Source organism: Gossypium hirsutum, chromosome D13 (genome assembly GCF_007990345.1).
Source record: "Gossypium hirsutum isolate 1008001.06 chromosome D13, Gossypium_hirsutum_v2.1, whole genome shotgun sequence".
Taxonomy (NCBI): Eukaryota; Viridiplantae; Streptophyta; class Magnoliopsida; order Malvales; family Malvaceae; genus Gossypium; species Gossypium hirsutum.
The window spans coordinates 8,293,291-8,315,593 of record NC_053449.1 but is presented as its reverse complement, the minus strand read 5'-3'; the positions used below and the strand labels follow the sequence as shown (position 1 = coordinate 8,315,593).

Genomic DNA, 22,303 nt, shown 5'->3' with positions numbered 1-22,303 from the left:
ACCAAATATAGGGAGATATTATTTCCAAAGCAACTATAAATTTGATAACAACTTCTTAGAAGAATTCACACAATTAAATACTTAGGAAAACACAAAATTAAACAAAAAAATCATGAAGAAGTCTATTGCCATTCCCATTCTTTGTACTCTTCTTCTGGTAGCTTTACTTTCTCCATCCAAAGGTATTTTTATTATTCTACAATTAAATAACCAATGAGATGAATTAATAATTTCATATTCTAGAATAAAAAGATAAGTATATTTATATACAATATTTTAGAAATGAAATTGATCAACATAAATAAAACCAAAATAAAGAAATTGTTCTTTTTTAGAGTGTTTGTGTTTGTGTTTATTGTCATTATGTTGTTGTTGATGTTTTTAGGTGTTGAATTTTGTTTTTCTTTGGTTTCATTAACCCTTCTGTTCTCTTTTGGGATTTTAATAAAATATTACTTTGGTCGAGAAAAAAATGGATGATAAATTTTAATTGTTTTGTGGTTTTGTTGATGAAATTTAGTGAAATATGCTTTGTAGGGGATCTCAAGTTTTGCCCAACAACAATGCAAATATCAGGATCATGTGGTCCCAATGGAGCTTTCGAATGTTTTGAAGCTATTAATGCAAAGTATGGAGCTTCCGCAATGGCGCAAAGGTGTTCTTGTAAAGATTTGTCTGCTAATGAGCATCTTTGTCAATGTTATATTGTTTGTCAATAATTGTAATTATCTTTAAACCTCATTTACGGGTTGCCATAATAAAATAAGTAGTACAATTTAAAAATACTTTTTCTCAGATTTATTATCCAATGCTCTTTAACTACTATTTAAAAATAATTCATAAAAATATTGTATTAAAAGCAAAATTAAAATAAACAGCTATGAATATGATATTACATGGTGTCTATATTTGAAACATCAATAATGTATAAATAGCAAGAACACAATCTATTTCTGCGATGATGTTTGTCCATTTTGCCTTCCATGCATATTGGAGGCCATCATAAATAGCTCATAATTCAGCTTGCTCAATGTTACATCTCCTAATGTTTCTTCCGACTCTCCAAATCGAATTGCCGCAGTTATTCTTATCCATAGCCGCCGACGACGCTAGCCTCGATTAAGGATTATTGATTTTGTATAATTAAATTATTGACTTTTGTTGAATCAGTTTGATTATTAGTTCGACAATAATTAAATAAAAATTAAAAATTTATAAAATTCATTTAAAAACTTATAAAATATTTAACGGTCGGTTTTTTTTGTCTTCCCGATTTTTTATCAAATAATATGTTTTTTAATATATAAAAAATGGGTTTCCATGGGACTGTATTCTGCCTATATATCTATATTCCTATGTATAAAAGGAAGGTCTAAAAGGACGTTCCTTCTTTAACACGTGTCCTTCCATTCATCCATTTTTATTTACATTATGTTAACAATGGTTAAATTGGAATTTTGCTCCCTCTATTTTTAGGTTATAATTCTCCCTCTTTTTGCATTTTACCAAAATGGTTAAATTTTAGGTTTGCCCTCTCTAATATGTCTAAATTTAAGAGTTTTTCTCTATACTTTAATTTTTAATATAAATTTGTCCCTACATTTTTATAATGTTATTAATTAGTCCAAATAGTAAATATAGTTACTTTTCGATTAAAACATTATGCTGTCTATATAACTATGGGTTTTTAAACATAAAAAATAAATTATATACATAAATATATTAAAAATCATGTAACAATAAATTAAATTAAAATAGATAATAAAAATATATTCTTTTTTAAAAATTTTAAACCTAAAGATTGTGCAATTTTTAAAATTTAAATAAGAAAAATGAAGAGATATTTAATATATTCTTTTTTTTTTAACTTTATAGTACTATTGTCTTGATCTCTTATATATATATATATATATATATATCTCATGGCGGAGGAGGTCAGTGTTGGTAGTTGTAGAGGCTCATCTTCGGGCAAATAAAGAGAGATCAATAGAAGAGTAGGTTAGCCTTCACGGATTCGTTAAAATTTCGATGGGTGTTTCCAAGCGAAGGCGAGTATGAGGAAAATGGTGATGGCAATGATGATGTACCGCATCGATCTGTGGTAGACTCCAAAGAGAACGATAATCTGGAGCACTGTTTGATCCGCATTGAACCACGCTTTGATTCCTTCGACGTCGAAGCTCTTGAAATCCATTGTGCACATAGAAGTAACTACGAAGTTCATTGTTCTTTTGTTTTATGATTTAGACCATTAGGAATGCATTTGATCTGTTAATCTAATAAATTATTTTGCTGACCATATTTTTGAAAGCTTGAATTTATTTGGTGTGTGATTTAATCGCATTGAAGCATGCTTTTGGTTCTTTTAATTTATCTTATTTATGTTGAAGCTAACCAGTTGTGATTTGGTAATCCTGTGATCACCATGGTAATGAAAATGTAATTAGTTTTTATTTGGCTTAGTGACTAATTTGACTAACTTTATTTGGTTAAATGAAAATGTAATTAGTTTTTATTTGGCTTAGTGACTAATTTGACTAACTTTATAAAATAAATCATTTTAGTCTCATAATGGATGAAAATATTATTATTTTTTAACTTTGCTGATGTGGCATACATGTGGATTGCCACATAGATGACATATCAACATTAATTAATTTTTTAAAATTTAAAAATATCAAAAAATTATTTTAAATATTAAAAATTATTAAAATTATAGATTTAATATTTTAAAATTTTAAAAAATTAATTAAATGTTGACATGTCATCCGCATAGCAACCTAAGTGTATGCACTGCCAGCAAAGTTAACAAATGTTCATTTTTCCCTCCATTTTTGAGTAATTTAACAAAAAATGTAAGTTCAAGAGCTAAAAATGACAAAAATTAAATGAATGGTTGAAATGACTTTTTGCTTGTATTTTCGTCTATATACACTTGTATTTTTCAAACAAATTGATTTAATAATAATATCCATTAATTACATTAATATCCTTTTTATATTGTCCTCAATGGTTTTTGTATGCAAAGCAAAATGGAAGAAAATATTGGCTTACTAGTTATCTAATATTTAACTAATACTAAGCGTTATTAAGTGATCGGATCGTCAGATGACCTTAAAAATGTTTTTAGTCTAATCAAAAATGAGCAAATCGAATGAAAGACCGATTTGTCATTTATCAAGTCCAATTGGAGAGATAATTTTTCTTGAGCATCAGAGTGGATGACTCCCAAACGATAGAGACATAGATGTGACTGACTGGACAGACAGTACATCGGACATGACTTAAATAGAATAGATCCTAAATCCATTTATGCATTTATTCACTTGTGACATTCATAGGGTGGCATACATTAATCCTAAATGGATGATGGACTCGTATGCATGACTCGTATACATTGATGAAAGTAAAAGCCTGAATTCAAATAGATAAGGAACTAAAAGCTAGTGCATTAGGTATACGACTTTTGTAATATGTTGAGTAATTCACAATAGTGGAATTCATAGTCCAAGAAATAGGTAAATGATATCCTTTCATTGGCGTTACATGATAGATGAAAAGTAAACGTGGCCATGAATCATTTATCTTCGTGACTAATGACTTAATTACTATTTGATAGTAATTGACTTTTCATGATGGAAGATGTAATGGTTACCATGAGATAAAATAAGATATCCTAGGAGAACGAATTTATCCCAAAACGATTAAGTATATCCTACAAGGGTAACATGCTTATCACAAGGTCATTGGACGAGCACTGATCGAAAAACTTTTGTAATGATATCTAATTAGGGAGAGCTCAATCACGATACTATAGTGGAATGACTTCGTGACTGAATGAGTTTATAATTAATAGGTGAAAAGTTAGAACATAATTATAGATCATTTGAACCCTAATTATATATGTCTAATCGGTCTCTAATATTATGTTTATTCGGGAATCTGTGATTTAATGACTGAATTGTTATTATTATATTGTATGATATGTGAATGTTACATGTCTATTGTCACAGTAATTCTAATAAACTGTTACTGCTATTACTACTTCTGCTCTATTGAGTACATATTAAGCATGTCTACTGCTACTGTTTAACTGAATACATGTTAAGCATGTCTACTATTTCTAAAATTTTCTGTTACAAGCATGTTATAATGCATTGCATGGGGTAAGATGATATGAACGGATGAAATAGTGACAGTTTAATAATCTGCAAACACTAGTGGTTCATCCACAACTTAGTGGCGGTTCATCTGTAATCTTTTTATCTAAAAATATTAGTGGTTTATGCACAATTTTTACTGACAGTTTATCTGCAAATTAGTGGTGGTTTATCCACAACGCGGCATGTAGGGATGGATGAGTTATTGGGAACTCTTACTGTATTGTGTAGCAGAGTTGGGTAGGATCCTTCCGGATAAACTGAAATTGCATTGCCATTCATAAGCATGTTCATGCAAAACTGTGAATTTTGAAATATTGTACTGATGTGTTGATCCTAAAAATCAATACTCTGAATTGCTATACAATTGTGATTATTCTAAGAATTGTTAGTTCGTATGCTATGTCTACTGTTTTACACTGATTTTCTTGTGAAAAGACTCACACTGAGCTTCTTAAAGCTCACCCCCTATATTTTCCATCTTTACAGATAATCCTCAAGGTTAAGGCGCGAACTTGGCATTTGGAGGGCTTAGCTTGGATAATTTTTAAATAAAAGTATTTTAGAATTATTAATTGAAATTTCTGTTATTTGGAAATTGTATTATTTTATTTGGACTCTAACATGGGACTTAGGTTTTGGGTATATTTTGGCATGCATAGAGTTATAGTTGTTTAGATTTTTGAAACTTGGATAGTAAATTTATGATACATGAAATCTGGTTTTTAATTAAAACTATGTCAAATATAACTTTTCAATTACATTATTATGTAAATAAGATTTAAAAAACATATGAAATTGGAAAACAACTTTTGCAAAGTAATCATTAAAATCAACCAGCTTTTTGAAAGAAACTATACCTTTTGGAAACACAATAAGTTTTTCTACTTGAGTAAACAAATGTTTTAAAAAGACTATTTTATAAACTCTGATAGTTTTTACTAGGTCATTTCGGTGACCAATGTGATCTTCTGAATTCGACCGTAACGTCTAGGCCGGGTGAGGGATGTTACATTTGGTGGTATTAGAGTCAAATTTTCAAAACCTGAATTGTGGAATTTTGAATGAGTCTGTATGCATGCCTTAAAAAGGGTATTTCAGGATAAACCATGCCACAAACTTTTAAAAAATAAAATTATTTAAAGAAATTAAATACGAGACTCTGATGATGATCTTGGCTTAGTTACTGTTATATCTGAAAGTTGTAGACAAACTCTCAGGAAGAATAACAGTTGTTTGTATCTTTTTGGAAATTGTTTGTGAAGTTATTGTAGTTAGTCCTTTGGGATAGCCTGTGGTAGTGACTAGGATTTTCAAGAGAAGCTCGTTGGAGGTTTAAGGAGAAGTATTTCCTAGAACTGCATTCAAATTAGAGTTGTGTAGCGAAAGTGTGATGGTTGGTTTAAAAAAAGGGATAACTGATTTTGTGGCTAAGCTACTGGCCTGTCAGCAAGGAAATTTCAGGGACGAATTTTATTTTTAAAAGGGAGAGTTGCCGCATCCCAAATATCGAGTTAGTAGAATTGGGTTTGTGAAACCGAGAGTGGTCACGCCCCGATTTATTAGGTTATCATTGTACATTTTTTAAAAAGGAAAGTTATTTGCCTAAAGGTTAAGAGTTAATCCCCCTTCCTAGAGACCTTAGGTTCGAGTTGCCTCCCTCTCATATTTTTATTATTTTTCATAGCCCAATTGTGACACCCTAAAATATATGTATAGTTCCGTGTCTAAATTAAGCAACAAATGAACTTAAGGCTTAATGGTTAAGTGTTAGTGCCTTTTCTTAGAAGTCACAAGTTCAAACCCCTCATTCCCCTTTGATTTTTGTGAATTCGGCAAGCCTTGGGGTAAATTGTATGTGCCACCCCTAGGGTTTACAAACTCTAGGCATTTAACCAATTCTTTCCTAATTAGATTCTACATCTTGCCTCTTTTCAAAATCTATTAGAAATTTCTCTCCATCTTCTTTTTCTTTTCTTTTTCCTCATCTTTGAACCGTATTTTTCATCATTAGGCTGTTAATTATTTTTCTTTCCCTACCAAATCATTCTTTGTTCGTTTAATTTCTATTGGTATTTAGAATCATCATCAATAAACACTCGTTACCTTTGCCAAGAATCGATAAGTACACTTCGTCTCAATGAATAGATCTCGTATATCCATTTAACTGATTTCTTTCAGATTTTTGCAAAATCCCTACCGTTGAATTTAACATATGAATATTTTTATGGTTGTCATTTGAAACACGAGTCTAGGCGAATCGGACCAAAATTGATTGTAAGGAACGTCAATTGAACCCGTGGTGAAAGGTGTGTGGGTCTTTTCCATGAATTGGTGGTTCTTGTGTGTAGGCTTAAAGTCACATCGACATGTAGACTACACGGGTTGACCGCATGACCATGTGCCCCTGAAAATCATAGGGTAGTTCATCTCCCATACGACCTCAATCTATTACACGGCCTGCCACACAACCTTGTCCTTCCTATAGAGTAAATTATCAATTTCCACAAGACATCAAGCTGTTACATGGTCAAGCCATACAACCGTGTGATCTCTATTTTACAGTTTTACCCTAAAATTTTTGAATTTTTTAATTTAGTCCTTATATAGTCCTTGAATTATTTTTGGGGTTTTTATTCACTCAATTAAGTCTCTGATGTTATTTTTATTCGGGAATATGTTATTTAATGATTGAATTACTACTGTTATATTGTATGATATATTAATATTACATGTCTACTATCACTGTAATTTTGATAAACCGTTACTGCTATTATTGTTTTTTTCCTACTAAGTACATGTTAAGCATGTCTACTACTACTGTTGAAGTGAATACATGTTAAGCATGTCTACTATTTATGCATTGTTCTGTTACAAGCATGTCATAATGCATTACATGGGGTGAGATGATATGAACGGATGAAATAGTGACAGTTTAATAATCTGCAAACACTAGTGGTTCATCCACAACTTAGTGGCGGTTCATCTGTAATCATTTTATCTGAAAATATTAGTGGTTTACGCACAATTTTTACTGACAGTTTATCTGCAAATTAGTGGTGGTTTATCCACAACACGGTGTGTAGGGATAGATGAGTTCTTGGGAACTCTTACTGTAGTGTTTAGTAGAGTTGGGAAGGATCCTTCCGGATAAACTGAAATTGCATTGCTATTCATAAGCATGTTCATGGAAAACTGTGAATTTTAAAATATTATACTTATATGTTAATATGAAAAACTGATACTCTGAATTGCTGTACGATTGTGATTATTCTAAGAATTGTTAGTTCGTATGTTTTGTCTATTGTTTTACATTGATTTTCTTGTGCAGAGAGTCACATTGAGCTTCTTAAAGCTCACCCCCTTTAATTTTCATCTTTACAGATAATTCTCAAGGTCAAGGTGCGGACTCGGCATTCGGAGGGCTCAGCTCGGATGGATTTTAAATAAATGTATTTTATACTTATTAATTGAAATTTTTGTTATTTGGAAACTGTATTATTTTATTTGAATTGTGACATGAGACTTAGATTTAGGGTTTATTTTGGCATGCATGGCATTATAGTTGTTTAGATTTTTGAAACTTGGATAATAAACTTATGATACATGAAATTAGATTTTAATTAAAACTATGTCGAATATCATTTTTCCGCTGCACTATTATGTAAATGAGATTTGAAAAACATATAAAATTAGAAATCAATTTTTGCAAAGTAATCATTAAAATCAAGCGGTTTTTTGAAAGAAATTTTACCTTTTTTATACACACTAAGTTTTTCTACATGAGTAAACAAATGTTTTAAAAAGATTGTTTTGTAAACTCTAATAGTTTTTACTAGGCCATTTCGATGGCCAATATAATCTTTTGATGTAAATTTTCGAATTCGATCGTAACGTCTAGGTCAGGTGAGGAAGGTTACAAGATTCATAATAATATAAGAATTTTTTATTTTATTTCTCATACTTTCATTATAAAAAAGGTACCAAATATGTTTTCATTATTGAAAAAGAAATTGTTTTATTTTCATAAACTAAACAGTGTACCAAATACTCGCCTCAAATGATAAATATGAAATTTTTATTATTACCTTCTTTTTAAATAGCTCTCAAATATAAATCTATTATCTTGGTTTAGATCCATATTAATATATTATTTTATATCTCATATTCTGAGTATAAAAAAGGTATCAAATATGTTTGCATTACTAAAATAGAAATTTTTGTATTTTTCATAAACCAACCATGCTTCCCATTTTCCATTCTTCCTCAAATCTATAACAAAGAAAAATGCAATCACAAATTAGTCCAATAATATATAAGATGAACAAAATATTAAAAAAAACATAAATAATAAGAAAGCCCATATAACCTAATCAAAATTAATGAAAAAATTAGTCCTAAATCCTAAAATCAAATAAAATAAGAAACAAATAACAATAAATATCTTGATTAAATTTTCCAAATAAACACTCAAATATATATAGTGAAATAATTAATACTTATATTTTTTAAAACCTCACCTTACCAAATAAACGAAAATAATAACTATAAAAATCTTTAAAAAATATTTCCAAATAAACACTAAATATATATGGTAAAATAATTAATACTGAAATTTTCTAAAATCTTACCTTACCGAATATAGAGAAATATTATTTCCAAAGCAACTATAAATTTGATAATAATTTCTTAGAAGCATTCACACAATCAAATACTTAGGAAAACACAAAATTAAACAAAAAAAATCATGAAGAAGTCTATTGCCATCCCCATTCTTTGTACTCTTCTTTTGTTAGCTTTACTTTCTCCATCCGAAGGTATTTTATTATTCTACAATTAAAAAAATAATGAGATTAATTAATGATTCCACATACTAGAATAAAAAGATGAGTATATTTATATTCAATATTTTAGAAATGAATTGATCAACATAAATAAAACCAAAACAAAGAAATTGTTCTTTTTTAGAGTGTTTGTGTTTGTGCTTATTGTCGTTATGTTGTTGATGTTTTTAGGTGTTGGATTTTGTTTGCCTTTTGTTTCACTAACCCTTCTGTTAGTTATCTTTTGGGATTTTAATAAAATATTACTTTGGCTGAGAAAAAAATGGATGATAAAATTTAATTGTTTTGTGATTTTGTTGATGAAATTTAGTGGAATATGCTTTGTAGGGGATCCCAAGTTTTGCCCAACAACAATGCAAATATCAGGATCATGTGGTCCCAATGGAGCTTTCGAATGTTTTGAAGCCATTAATGCAAAGTATGGAGCTTCCGCAATGGCGCAAAGGTGTTCTTGTAAAGATTTGTCTGCTAATGAACATCTCTGTCAATGTTATATTGTTTGTCAATAATTGTAACTCTCTTTGAACCTCACTTACGAGATGTCATAATAAAATAAGAACTACAATTTAAAAATACTTTTACTCGGTTTTATTATCCAATGTCTTTTTACCATTAGTTAAAAATAATTCACAAAAATATTCATTAAATACAAAATTAAAATAAATAATAACATAATTAAGCTATGAATATGACCTACTTTTAGAACCGATATACATTGGGTTTGAATTTAAGACATTAATAATGTTTAAATTCATAAATTATCAGTGAATTAAATTAATAAATAGTTTATAATATATAATTTAAATATAAGATGATTAACCTATTCAACCAATTAATATTAAGTCAATTGGTTTAGTGTGAAGCCCTAAAATCTTGAGGGTTAATTGAAATAATTAATTAAGAAATGAATTAGGCTTGACGGTTAAGTAGTTAGTGCACTTCCTCGATGTCTTAGGTTTAAGCCACTTCTCTCTTATATTTTTCTCTTTTTAATTTTAGCAAATTAGTGTAAAAACCACACTAAAATATATATATTGTTAGGAGTAGAAACTAAATAAGAAATAGGCCTAGGCCTAATAGTTAAACGCTTGCTTCTCCCCCCTTGTATATCTGAGTTTGAATAGCCCAAATTCCCCTCTATTCCCTTTTATTTTTGGTAGTAAGGGTAAATTAACATGCAACCCCCTAAAGTTTTAAAACCCCAGTTATTTAGCCATTTTCCTAATTACATTTGAAGCCTTGCTTTCTTTTCCAAATCAATCGTAAATAGATTATTAACAGTTTAATAAACTGACCAATAAGAACAAATATCTTCTCCTTAGGATAGACGGCCTATTTGATCAATTTCAAGGTGCAATAGTGTTTTCCAAGATAGATTTAAGGTCGGGGTACTATCAACTAAAAGTAAAGGAGTCAGATGTGCCCAAAACCACATTTAGGACCCGATATGGCCACTATGAATTCCTTGTAATGCCTTTCGATTTAACCAATGCTTCGACTGCCTTCATAGACTTAATGAACCGATTGTTCCTACCCTTCCTTGATTAGTTCGTCGTTGCGTACATCAACAACATCTTAGTTTATTCTAAAACTGAAATCAACCATGACAAACACCTTAGGAAAATATTCCAAATTTTCTAAGAAAAGAAATTATATGCCAAACTAGGTAAATGATCGAGTATTCTAGCTTAATGAGGTTATGTTTCTAGGACATGTGGTATCCGTAAAGGGTATCCAAGTAAATCTAAAAAAGATATAGGCCATCCTAGAATGGAAACAACCCAAAAATGTTTCCAAAATTTGAAGTTTCTTTGGTTTAGTTGGGTACTACCGTATGTTCGTTGAAGGGTTCTCCTTGATAGCCGCACCACTAACTAAGTTGTTAAAGAAGAATGTTTGGTTTAAGTGGAAGGATGATCAATTAGCAAGCTTTGATAAGCTAAAGGTTGTGTTAACCCAAGCTCCCATGTTAATTCAACCTGAACCGATAAAAGAGTATGTGTAGTATAGCGATGCATCCTGCATTGGCCTTGGATGTGTGTTGACGCAAAGGGGAAAAGTAGTTGCCTATGCATTAAGGTAGTTGAAACAACATGAGTGCAACTACCTGACCCATGACTTAAAGTTGGCAGCAATGGTATTTGCACTGAAAATTTGGAGGCACTACTTGTATGGTGAGAAGTGTTATATCTATACAAATCATAAGAGTCTTAAGTACCTTCTCACCCAAAAAGAATTGAACCTGAGGCAACGGAGGTGGATAGAACTGTTAAAGGATTACAATTTTGTAATTGAATACCACCCCAGAAATGTCAATATAGTGGCAGACGCTCTAATTAAGAAACAAATGACTGATTTATGAGCAATGTTTGCTAGGCTAAGTTTAGTGGATAATGGAAGCTTACTAGCTAAACTACAAGTGAAACCCACCTTAGCCAATGAGATCAATGCTAAATAATCCTTAGATGTGTCCTTGTTGCCACGAATTAAATAAGTGGACGACGACAAAACAGAATATTTCGAGTACAATGGTGATGGTATTTTGTATTTCAGAGGGAGGTATTATGTGCCAAAAGACAATAAACTAAAATATATCATACTTCAGGAAGCGCATGCTAACCCTTATGCCATGCATCCCAGAGGAAATAAGATGTATCAAGATGTAAATAAACTGTACTCGTGGCCTGGACTGAAACGGCACGTGACAAAATTTGTAATTAAATGTCTAACGTGTCAAAGAGTGAAAGCTAAACATCAATTCCTTTTTGGATTATTACAACCAATCAAACTACCTTAATGGAAGTGGGAGCGAATAACGATGGACTTTGTTAGTGGGTTACCCTTAACACCCGCCAAGAAAGATTCAATTTGGGTGATAGTAAACCGATTAACTAAGTCATCATATTTCTTACCTGTCCGCACGGATTATTCTTTGCAAAAGTTGGCTAAGTTATATATTTCAAAGATTCTAAGGTTGCATGGGGTTCCCATATCAATTATTTCAGATCTAGATCCCATTTTACATCTCGATTCTAGAAAAAGTTTCACAAGGCACTGGTACTCGTTTGGATTTCAGTACTGCCTTTCATTCACAAACTGACGAACAACCTAAATAAGTCATTCAAATATTGGAAGATATGCTAAGAGGTTGCATCATCGAATTCCAAAGTAGTTGGGAGGAACATTTGCCTCTAGCAGAATTTGCCTATAACAATAGCATCCAATCAAGTTTAAAAATGGCACCTTATGAAGTCTTATATGGTCACAAGTGCTGAACACCACTATGTTGGACCAAACTAGGTGAAAGGAAAATTTTGGGTCCAGAAGTGGTACAGGAGTGTAACACCTCAAACCCAACCAAAAAGATTCGGCCTGAATTCGGCGTGCCACATTAGCCACCAAAGTGACTCTCTGTTAACTCCCAACCTAACCTTCAGCACACCACTTATACATAACACACGAGCATAGTGTTAATCTTCAACAAAGCAACATATTCAACAAAGCAACGGAAAACACACATACATAAAACACAATGGTTTGCATGCAAAATACATTAGAGTTCATAACCATGCGAAACATAAATTTCAAACCCTTCAAGATATTTATAGGTTCGCAACACACTTAAGCACTTCGTATAACTTTCAAACGTAGCTCATATACCTTAACAACATAAGGGGTCATAAATTAGCGAAGAAACATAATCTCACATATTATTATAGGCTCGCATAAAAACATGAGGTCACACGAAAACATGTGTTTGCAAGACACAACAGTTCGCATGCAGAGAAACCAAACTTAAAAAAGCACTATGGCTCGCTAAACTCTTTAAAGGCTTATACACCCTAGTTTCACCAAGGAATAGACTTCGCAAACAAAATAAACATGTATGCAAAATATTATCACATTTAAGTAGGGTTCGCATAAAAATATGGGTTTGCACACATGTAAGGGTAGGCATGTAACAAAACTAACATAATAGGGGTACGCAAGTAAATATAACATGTAATAACCAATGTTTCGCATGTAAATAATGCAACACTACAAGGACACACAATTAATTTAAGCAACATATAGGGATCGCTGGACAAAAAAACAAAATGGATGAATATCATCAATTTATTAATTATAAAACAGAAGGCAAAATCCATAACATGGTTCGTAGAAATAAAATAACTTAACAACAGAGCAGAGTGTACTTTTATACTTAAGAAAATTATTTGATAATCAATTTAACATTGTAACTATCGTTCAAAACAACATAGCATAAACCCATCGCCCATTTTTAGGGTTCACCCGTATCAGTCAGGTGCCTTGCCAAATCATCGACCTCACCTATGCCATCCACAATCTACTTACCTAAGAAGTAAATGAGGAGTGGGTGAGTTCAGGGAGAACTCAATGAATAATTAGAAACCATTAGGTTATGATTAGAAATAGTATTTGAAAACAATATAAAAAAAAAACTTAGTTGAAAAATGGTTTGCGTACTGGGTTCGCAGGTGAGGATGCGAAACCCAGTTCACATTTGAAAAACATATTTTAGCAAAACAATGCTTACAAATCATTCCTTTTGAATTTTTTTTAAAAAGGGGGATTGCATTAAAATCTTACGAGACCATATTTCTTTTCAAAAACAAATCTGAATCTTAGTTTATAATAGAGTTGCAAGACCAACTCACACATAACAAAAATCACGAACAGAGTCGGCCTTAGTCACATGATTGGTTCGCCAAACAGAAAACATGTCTCGTTGAATAAGTTAAATCCAACTTAGCTCGCAATAAGCACGTAGAATGAGACACATCACAAGTCTCACAAAAGCCCATGCTCTCAAGGAGCACACAGAGTGAGGCTCACAAAAGCTCATGCTCTCAAAGGAACACACAGAGTAAGACTTAACATGGGTGAGTACACACAGTATTGGTATACCATTCGGAAGGCTCACTAAAGAGCTCACTAAATAGAAAGCTTGCAAAAAAGGCAAAGATAAATAGAAAACTTGCAATTAGGCAAAGCTAAATAGAGAGCTCACACAAAGCAGAGCCAAATAGAGAGATCGTACAAAGTGGACTTAGCAAAGAGCTCGCATAAAACAGAGCCAAACAGAGAGATCACATAAAGCGAACTTAACAGAGAGCATGCATAAATCTGTGCTTTAAAAAATCCAAAATTGTTTTTTGAAAATAGATTTTCGTAGCTCCAAAAACAAAGTATCAGTGGTCTTCCAAAAATCTTACTTTTAAAACTTTTTTTTAAACAGATTTCTTTTTAGAAATGTCATAACGGATTATCATATCCCGAACATAATCGAAATAATCTTAGACCACTCACACTTTTGAAAACTTAGTAAGGAACATACTCATAACGGAACTTGATCACTTAAAAAAAATGAGGAACTTAAACGATTTTAGCTTTGCCTTTATCCTTGCTAGAAAAAGGTTTGGTTGGTTTGCAACAAACAAATATATTACTAATTGAACATTCAGAATTCACACATACATGCAAACCTATATCTAAGGACAATCAACCCTAGCAAGACAAGAACTTAACCGAATTGCTATGAATAGAATTTCAGAACAGAAACTTGACGATAGAATATTTAGTGAAGATTTTTACTGAATCAAGGGTCTTATTTATAGACCTAAGAGTCTTAGATACACTAATTAACTTTTTCCTAATTGGAGTCTGATTGTATCTTTGACCGGCAAACCTAATTCGCACTTTGACTGGCGAACATAGTTCGTAACTTACTTGGAGAATACAGACTGACGAACCCTTAACTCACCAACACATTAGGAAACCTTCCTCACAATGAAACTAGCGATCCCCTTACCACTTCATTTGTTGTACACTGGTGCTCAGCAAACACCCTTGCTGAAACTTCATTGGCAAGCACCTAGTTTGCCTGAAACTTGGCGAACACCCAGTTTGCTCCATTTTTTGCGATCCCAATTCACTGGAACACTAGCGAACCTTACTCTGCAAGGCCAAAAACTTTTGGCCTCGATTTCGGGTTGTGACAAAAAGCCTAAAGGGAAGATAAGATTAACTTAGGATAGACTGAAAATGGCTTCAAATAGGTAGAAGTTGTATGTGGACTTAAAGAGAAAAGACATTGAATACAATGTCGGAGATCAAGTGTTCTTGAAAGTATCCCCATGGCAAAAAGTTTTGAGGTTCAGACGAAAGGGCAAGGTAAGTCCTAAGTTCATCGGACCTTATAAAATCCTTAAGAGAGTTGATCCAGTGGCATATCAATTAGAATTACCTCCAAAGCTAGACCGAATTCATGATGTCTTCCATGTCTCCATGTTGAGACGATACCAATCCAATCATTCCCATATCATCCCAATAGAAGAGATTGAAGTAAGATTGGATTTATCCTTTGAGGAAGAACCTGTACAAATTTTAGATCACGAGGTACAGGTTCTTAAAAGGAAACGAATCCTTCTTGTAAAAGTTCTATGGCGAAACCATGGCATGAAGGAGGCCACATGGGAACCGGAAGAGATGTTCCGTCAACAATATCTGTAATACCCCGAAAATTACTATAGTAAGAAAGTATGTATCCTTGATATAGTAAAATAAGGAAATAAAGTGACAAAAAGGGAAATTTTGAGTTATGGCAACATTGGGAAGTATGTTATGATATATTAATTCAAGAAAGGATTAAATCGTAAAAGTGAGAAAAGTTTTGTTGACCAAGAGTAAATACTCAAAATTTGAGGGGGTAAAGTGTAAATATGAAAAATTTGAAGGGCCAATAGTGAAAATATTTTAAGGGCGGAATAATCTAGAAACTAAGGAAAATGGATGAATTGGGACCAAATTGAATAGGTGAAGAATTATGAGGGACTAAATCGTAATTTTACCAAATTAAGTGATGACTCAAGGATGAAATTTTAAAAGATCATAAAGGGAAAAATGGTCAATTAGAAGAAAGATAAATCTAGAAGATGATGATGATGTTGGAGATATTTTAAATTAATTAATTAAATAAATATTAGTTTATTAATATTTTAATTTAATTTTTAAATAATATTTTATTGTTTTATTATTATTCTATTTAGTATATATATGGAAGGAAAGATGAATCGTCGTCTTCTTCCCATGCATCCAACGTATGAAGAGAAAAGAAAGAAAAATACTTTCTTTTCTTTACAATTTGGTCCTTTACTAAATACTCACCATTTTCACTTAGAAATCAAAAGAATTTCCATATCCATCAAGAGAGAAAGATAACAAGGAGACTATGGGGAGCTAGAACATCAAGTTAGATTCAAGAAAGAGAAGCTAGAGGATAGAGAAAATCAAGTTAAAGGTTGAAACTAATAGGACAAGATAAGAACATCAAGATTTCAATATATTTTTAAGTTTGATATTATTGAAAAAGCATGGAAATGATGTTATAGTAGAGTTTTCTTAAATAAGGTCTTATGTTCTTGATATATTAGTGAAGGGAAATAAAAGAAAGTGGTGGGAAATATTATAGAGAAAAGGAATAAGGGAGTTTTAAACTTAGTAATCAACGTCTTGCATTAAAACAGTTTTGGACAGCAACAGTAGTCTAACTTTGAAAAAATCACCAAAAATTGTGGGAATCAAATTAGAAGATAAATAAAATACGAAATTAAATCTTAATGAGTCTAGTTTCTCATAGAAGAAACGATATAAGCAATAGAGTTGTAAATCATGATATATAATAAATTTTGTGAGACAAGGTCAGAATGATTTCGGGTTCCCTTGTTCTGACTTTGGAAAATCATAAAAAATTTTAGAAAAATAATTAATGGCTTAAATTTATATGTTTAAATTCTTAATGATTATATTTTCAATATAAACAAACGGTAACATCATCTGAATCATGTACGATGATATAATTATTTTTTAGTGAAGAAGGGTTGAAACTGTTAGACAGTAGAACAGGGGTGACTTTAAAGAATAAACTGCACTTATTGGCTAAACCATAAATTTTGAAAATTTTATGGTAAGAAGATATGTGAGTCTAGTTTCATATAAATATATAGGATCTTAATTCGGAGTTCCGTAGCTCAAGATATAAATAATTTAGTAACTATGACTCAAGTGGACAGCTTTGAATGAACATATAAATAAATAGTGAAATTATAGATAATGTTACATATAAGCATTTATATGCATTAAGGATGTAGAATGGAGAGGAGGAGGAAAATATATGATTATTCAACTAGCACGAGTTTTCATTAAAAATGGCTAATTTGCATGTTTTAGGTTCAGGGACTAAATTGAATAAAAGTAAAATTTTAAGGGTAATTTTGTAAAACATCAAAAAGTGACCAAATTGAATGAAATGAATTGTTTTATTATTTAAATTAATAAATTGAATGAAATATTAATTTATATCAAGATTGGGTGGAAATTCGAGGAAAATAGAAAATTATCAAAATATCCTTGAATTTTGGTATTTCTACAATTTAGCTTGGTAAGTTCGTATGAACTATATTCTGTATAATTTTAATTAAAGTGAATGTTATTTGGTGATGAATATTATATAATTATGTGTTTTATTATTGGAATTGAATTATTATTGGTAATATGTATAAGTATTAGATGCATTGAAATGATTATCGGAAGCTCGATTGGGTTGGAAGCTTGTTGGAGATATATCACACTCTATCCATTGGTTCTATCGGTAATTTTGGATGACTTGATTCTGTTTATAATAGCATGTATAAGTTAAATTGGCCAATGTTAGCTCATTAATGTTTTGATTTTGATTGGTTATAAATATGAATGCTTGATGAAATGAAATGTCTGTAATTAATTTGTAAACTCCAGTAATGCTCTATAACCCTATTATGGTGTTTGATACGGGTTAGGGGTGTTACAATATCCTTGTCTGTTCGAACCAGGTAAATTTCGAGGACGAAATTTCTTTAAGAGGGAAGAGTTGTCACACCCTAAAATATAGGGTTTAATTGAAATAGTTAACCAAGAAATGAATTAGACTTGTTGGTTAAGTAGTTAGTGTACTTCCTAGAGGTCTTAGGTTCAAGTCACTCATCTCCTATTTATTTTCTTTTTAGTTTCAACAAATTAGGATAAAAACCACACTAAAATATATATTGTTAGGAGTAGAAACTAAAAAAAAAATAGGCCTAAGCCTAATGGTTATATGTTTACTTCTCCCTCATTGCATACCCTAGTTCAAGCTGCCCAAATCCTCCTCTATTCTCTTTTATTTTCTGTAGCAAGGTAAATTACCATGCAACACCCTAAAGTTTGAAAACCCTAGCTATTTAGCCCTTTTCCTAATTACATTAAAGTCTTATTTTCTTTTCTAAACCAAACAGAATTGTACTTTCTTTTCCCTATTTCTTCGCCCTTTTCTTTTTCATCTTCTTATTTGCATAATATTTTTTCCATTGCTGGAATTATTTTTGCCTTTCTAATTAAAATCAATTCTGTACAAATCATATTTCCTACCAGTTGTCAATTTCGCCATTGATAACATCTATTTCTTTTCTTCAAAGGTTCGGTAAGTACATTCATTTCAATTTGTAAAACTCGTAAATTCCACAATAACACTGATCCACAGTAATATTTTAATTTGATTACTAACTATTGTGATTCTTGCCAAAATCTTCTATTAATCTTGACTGACTCTTGATACTCAATGTTAACTCGTGTATAAATATCATTTGAAAGACCAATTTTAAGTGCATCAGATCAAATTTAATCATGAGGGGACATCGTTCGGGCCTTCGAAGAAAAGTATGTTTTCTTTTACAAATGAATCAGGGTAAACCGTGTTTAGGAATAGAGTCATATAGTCTCCTGCACGGGCATGTGGACCACAAGGATGGACCATACAGCCCCTCACACAGCCATGTGCCTTGGAAACCCTAGGCTAGTTCGAATCTCACATGACCAGGAACCCTCCACACGGTCATGTCTCCCCTGTAGGTTAATTTTTACATTTTCCATATAGCCAGGGTCTGTTACACGGCCATGTGACCCTTGTTTTATAGTTCTGCCCATAACATTATGATTTGTTCAGTTTATTCCTTGAATAGCCCCCGAACTATTTTTGAAGTTTTACTTCTCTCAATTAAACCCCTGATAATATGAGTAATGGAATTCATGATTAGAATGTATGAAGTATTATTGCATATGCATGATATGTGAATAATATATGCATGTTGCATCTGTATTAAGGATTGTATGATCAACATGCCATATGTTACCGTTAAACCAAACGCATGATAAAACATGTCTCTTGCTACTGAATTGATTTATGATAAGCATATTAATTGCAACCATATTGAACTGTTATAAACATATTAATTGTTATCTTATTGATTTGTTATAAGCATATTAATTGCTACCGAATTGATCTGCTATAAGCATGTCACATTGCATTGCATAGGATGGAAAGATATGTACGGAGGAAGATTGGCAGTTTATCTACAAATTTGTTGTGTATCCACAGCTAGAGGCAGATTCTATTTGCAAGATATTTGCTATGTTTTCACAGCTAGAGACAGATTTTATTTGCGAGATTTTTTTTGTGCATCTACAGCCAGACGCAAATTCTATCTGCGGGATTTTGTTTTCTATCCACAGTCATTGGCAGATTATCTACAAACCATTAATGGTTAAACCACAACCCTGTGTATAGGTGTTTGGAGTTCAAGGGAACTCTCACTGTGGTGTGTAGCGGAGTTGGGTAAGACCTTTATTTTGATATATTGAAATTGCATTGTCATACACAAATACGTGCATACAAAAACAATGAACACTGAATTGATAATTATGGTGCTCACTCTATGTTTTGTTATTTAGTATGTTTTATCAACTATTTGTTTTCTTGTGATGGAACTCACACTAAGCTTCATAGTTCACTCCCTTTTTTATTTCCGTCTCTACAAATAACCACTAGGTTAGGACGCGGACAGGGCATTCGAAGGGTCTTGGCTCAAAACATTTTTTATTCATTATTTAATTAAAGTATTTTAGGTTTATAATCTACATTTTCAGTGATTCAGAGACTGTACTATTTTATTATTGAACTGTGGCATGGGACTTGGCATTTGGGTTTTTTTATATAGCACAAATGACATTTAATTTGATTTTAGGATATCTACATATGGATATAAATTAATTATGTATGAACTCCTATTTTTATTAAAACTAAATTAGATATCACTTTTTCCTCTGCTAGAATTTAAATAAAGTTTATGTAACGAATAAATCAAAAATTAACTAAGTTAAATAAAAAATTAACTAAGTTTTCTTCAAAAATTTGTGTAACGAATGGTTAAATTTGATTGTTTTGTAAAACTTCAAAAGTACTAGGCCATTTCAGTGGCCGATGTAATCTCCCGAATTCAGGCTTAACATCTAGACCAGATTACAAAGGTTACATTTAGATTAGCTAAAATTTATAGAGATAAATTTTATTTTTTTGAAGTTTTTTTAAGTGTAAGTATTTAAAAAAATTAAATCACAATAATTAACGAAGAAAAACATCCATCATACTCTCACAAAAAGTTAATGTCTTTTATAATGATCACTGATCTGAGAAGTTGAACGTAACCCACATAACAATGTTGTAATGATATAGCAATTTAGAAATAGCAATAGAAAGGCCATTCATGTTCATAGTTTTTTTTAAAGGTAAATTCATTAATTCATTCAATGAATGGAACCATACAATTCAGAGAGAGAGAAAATAATAAAATTTCATCGTAGATGGTGAAGGACAAGCTCTATCAACACAACAAAGGCTTTAGCCTCAACATCAATAGAATATTATGACACGTTGACAAATGGCTTTGTCACAACTCAAGCACGACATATCTGGAGTGATTGCAAGCACTTAATACGATAATGAGATCAAACCTAGATGGTCCAAAGCGGTGACCCAAAATCGACAAAAGAATCGAGCATTCACCAAACTAGAGAGGACGACAACGAATCATCCCTAAAATCACTTGTAAAACTAAAATTACATGCATAAGCAAGACTAAAAACGTGTTACAAAAGCAGACAAAAACTTCTAAAACTGAAGACTTATTAAACAAAGAAAAAATAAATAAAAAAATATAAAACTTAAGACAACACGGGTCCAAATCGACATGTGAAATCATTTATTATTTTGAAATACTCTCAAACCAGAAACAAATTAAGAATTTGACGAAGAGCCACCCACTTTCCAAGAAAAACTACTGGTGGCCGATGGAGTTTTAGTGAACAACAAGCGTCGTCATTTGTCCATCACAACTTGTGAAGACAATAAAGATATCCACAAAATAGATATGCAAATTGAAAAGAGAGAAGGCGTGTGTAGTACTAAGAAGAAGAAAGAAAGAAAGAAAGGGTTTATGGGAGAGAAAAAGGCGAGTGATAGCCAGCCCGGAGGCTGACACCGCCTCTAAGCAAAACAAAAGATAATAAGCAAATGGCTTGGCGAAAAAAAAGAGAACTTTTTTTAGGGTTTTTCTTTAGTTCATGTTCATAGTTAAATGCTAAATGTTAAGCATGTTGTTTTAATAATATTTAGTGAATTTAATGTTTTAATAATTGAATTATTGGTTTTTGTTCAACCAATTCGATTATCAATTCAACAATAATTAAATTTTAAAAAAATATTTAAAATCTTATTAATGGATTTAAAGATCGGTTTTCTGTCTTGATTCTCGATTTTTTTTATCAAATAATAATTTTTTAATATATAAAATTGATTTATATTGGACTGTATACTGGCTGTATATCTATACTAGTTTTTTAATCTCGTGTAATGCACAGGTTAAGTTGTATATATTAATTTTTATATTTTATATTTATTAGCTAACTTTTTTTTATAAAATTTGTAACATTTTCAATAATATCATGATTGAGAAAATAAAAAATAAAATAAATGTTTAATTTTAAAATTATGATAATTTGTATTATCATAGATATCAATTAAGAAAAAAAATTAATATTTTTAAAATAAAATTTAATTAATTACAATATTATTTAAAATAATATTTATTTAAAAATATATTTAATATTATTCATTGCAAAGGTTATTTACCAATTCCTACTTATGATGTGTATTTATTTACTTAATTATAATTAATTATATAAATTAAGTTAAATATTTTAAATTAATTCATATTATTTTAATAAAATATTAAATCTTATTTTAATAAAAATAATTAATACAACATTTAAACTTTTATATAAATGCCATTACATTACATTTTCAATATTGACTTACTATTTAAGTTTAACATTATTAGAATAAGATTTAATGAAAAAATTGAACACAAT

The 22,303-nt window shown here is 31.0% G+C and overlaps 1 protein-coding gene across 3 annotated transcripts; it reads left to right on the top strand.

Moving 5' to 3' along the window:
- Positions 1-62: 62 nt before the first annotated feature.
- Positions 63-9,579, top strand: LOC107919642 (putative defensin-like protein 234). Of its 3 annotated transcripts, none has more exons than XM_016849061.2 (2): positions 63-182; positions 538-783. In XM_016849061.2, the coding sequence occupies exons 1-2, from the start codon at positions 113-115 to the stop codon at positions 717-719; spliced, it is 252 nt and encodes an 83-aa protein (XP_016704550.1). In that variant the 5' UTR covers positions 63-112; the 3' UTR covers positions 720-783. The 3 variants fall into 3 exon arrangements, with proteins under 3 accessions (XP_016704550.1, XP_040966116.1, XP_016704549.1); XM_041110182.1 differs by lacking the exon at positions 538-783 and adding an exon at positions 9,332-9,579 and having other exon boundaries at positions 74-182; XM_016849060.2 differs by lacking the exons at positions 63-182; positions 538-783 and adding exons at positions 8,853-8,977; positions 9,332-9,579.
- The last annotated feature ends 12,724 nt before the right edge of the window (positions 9,580-22,303 follow it).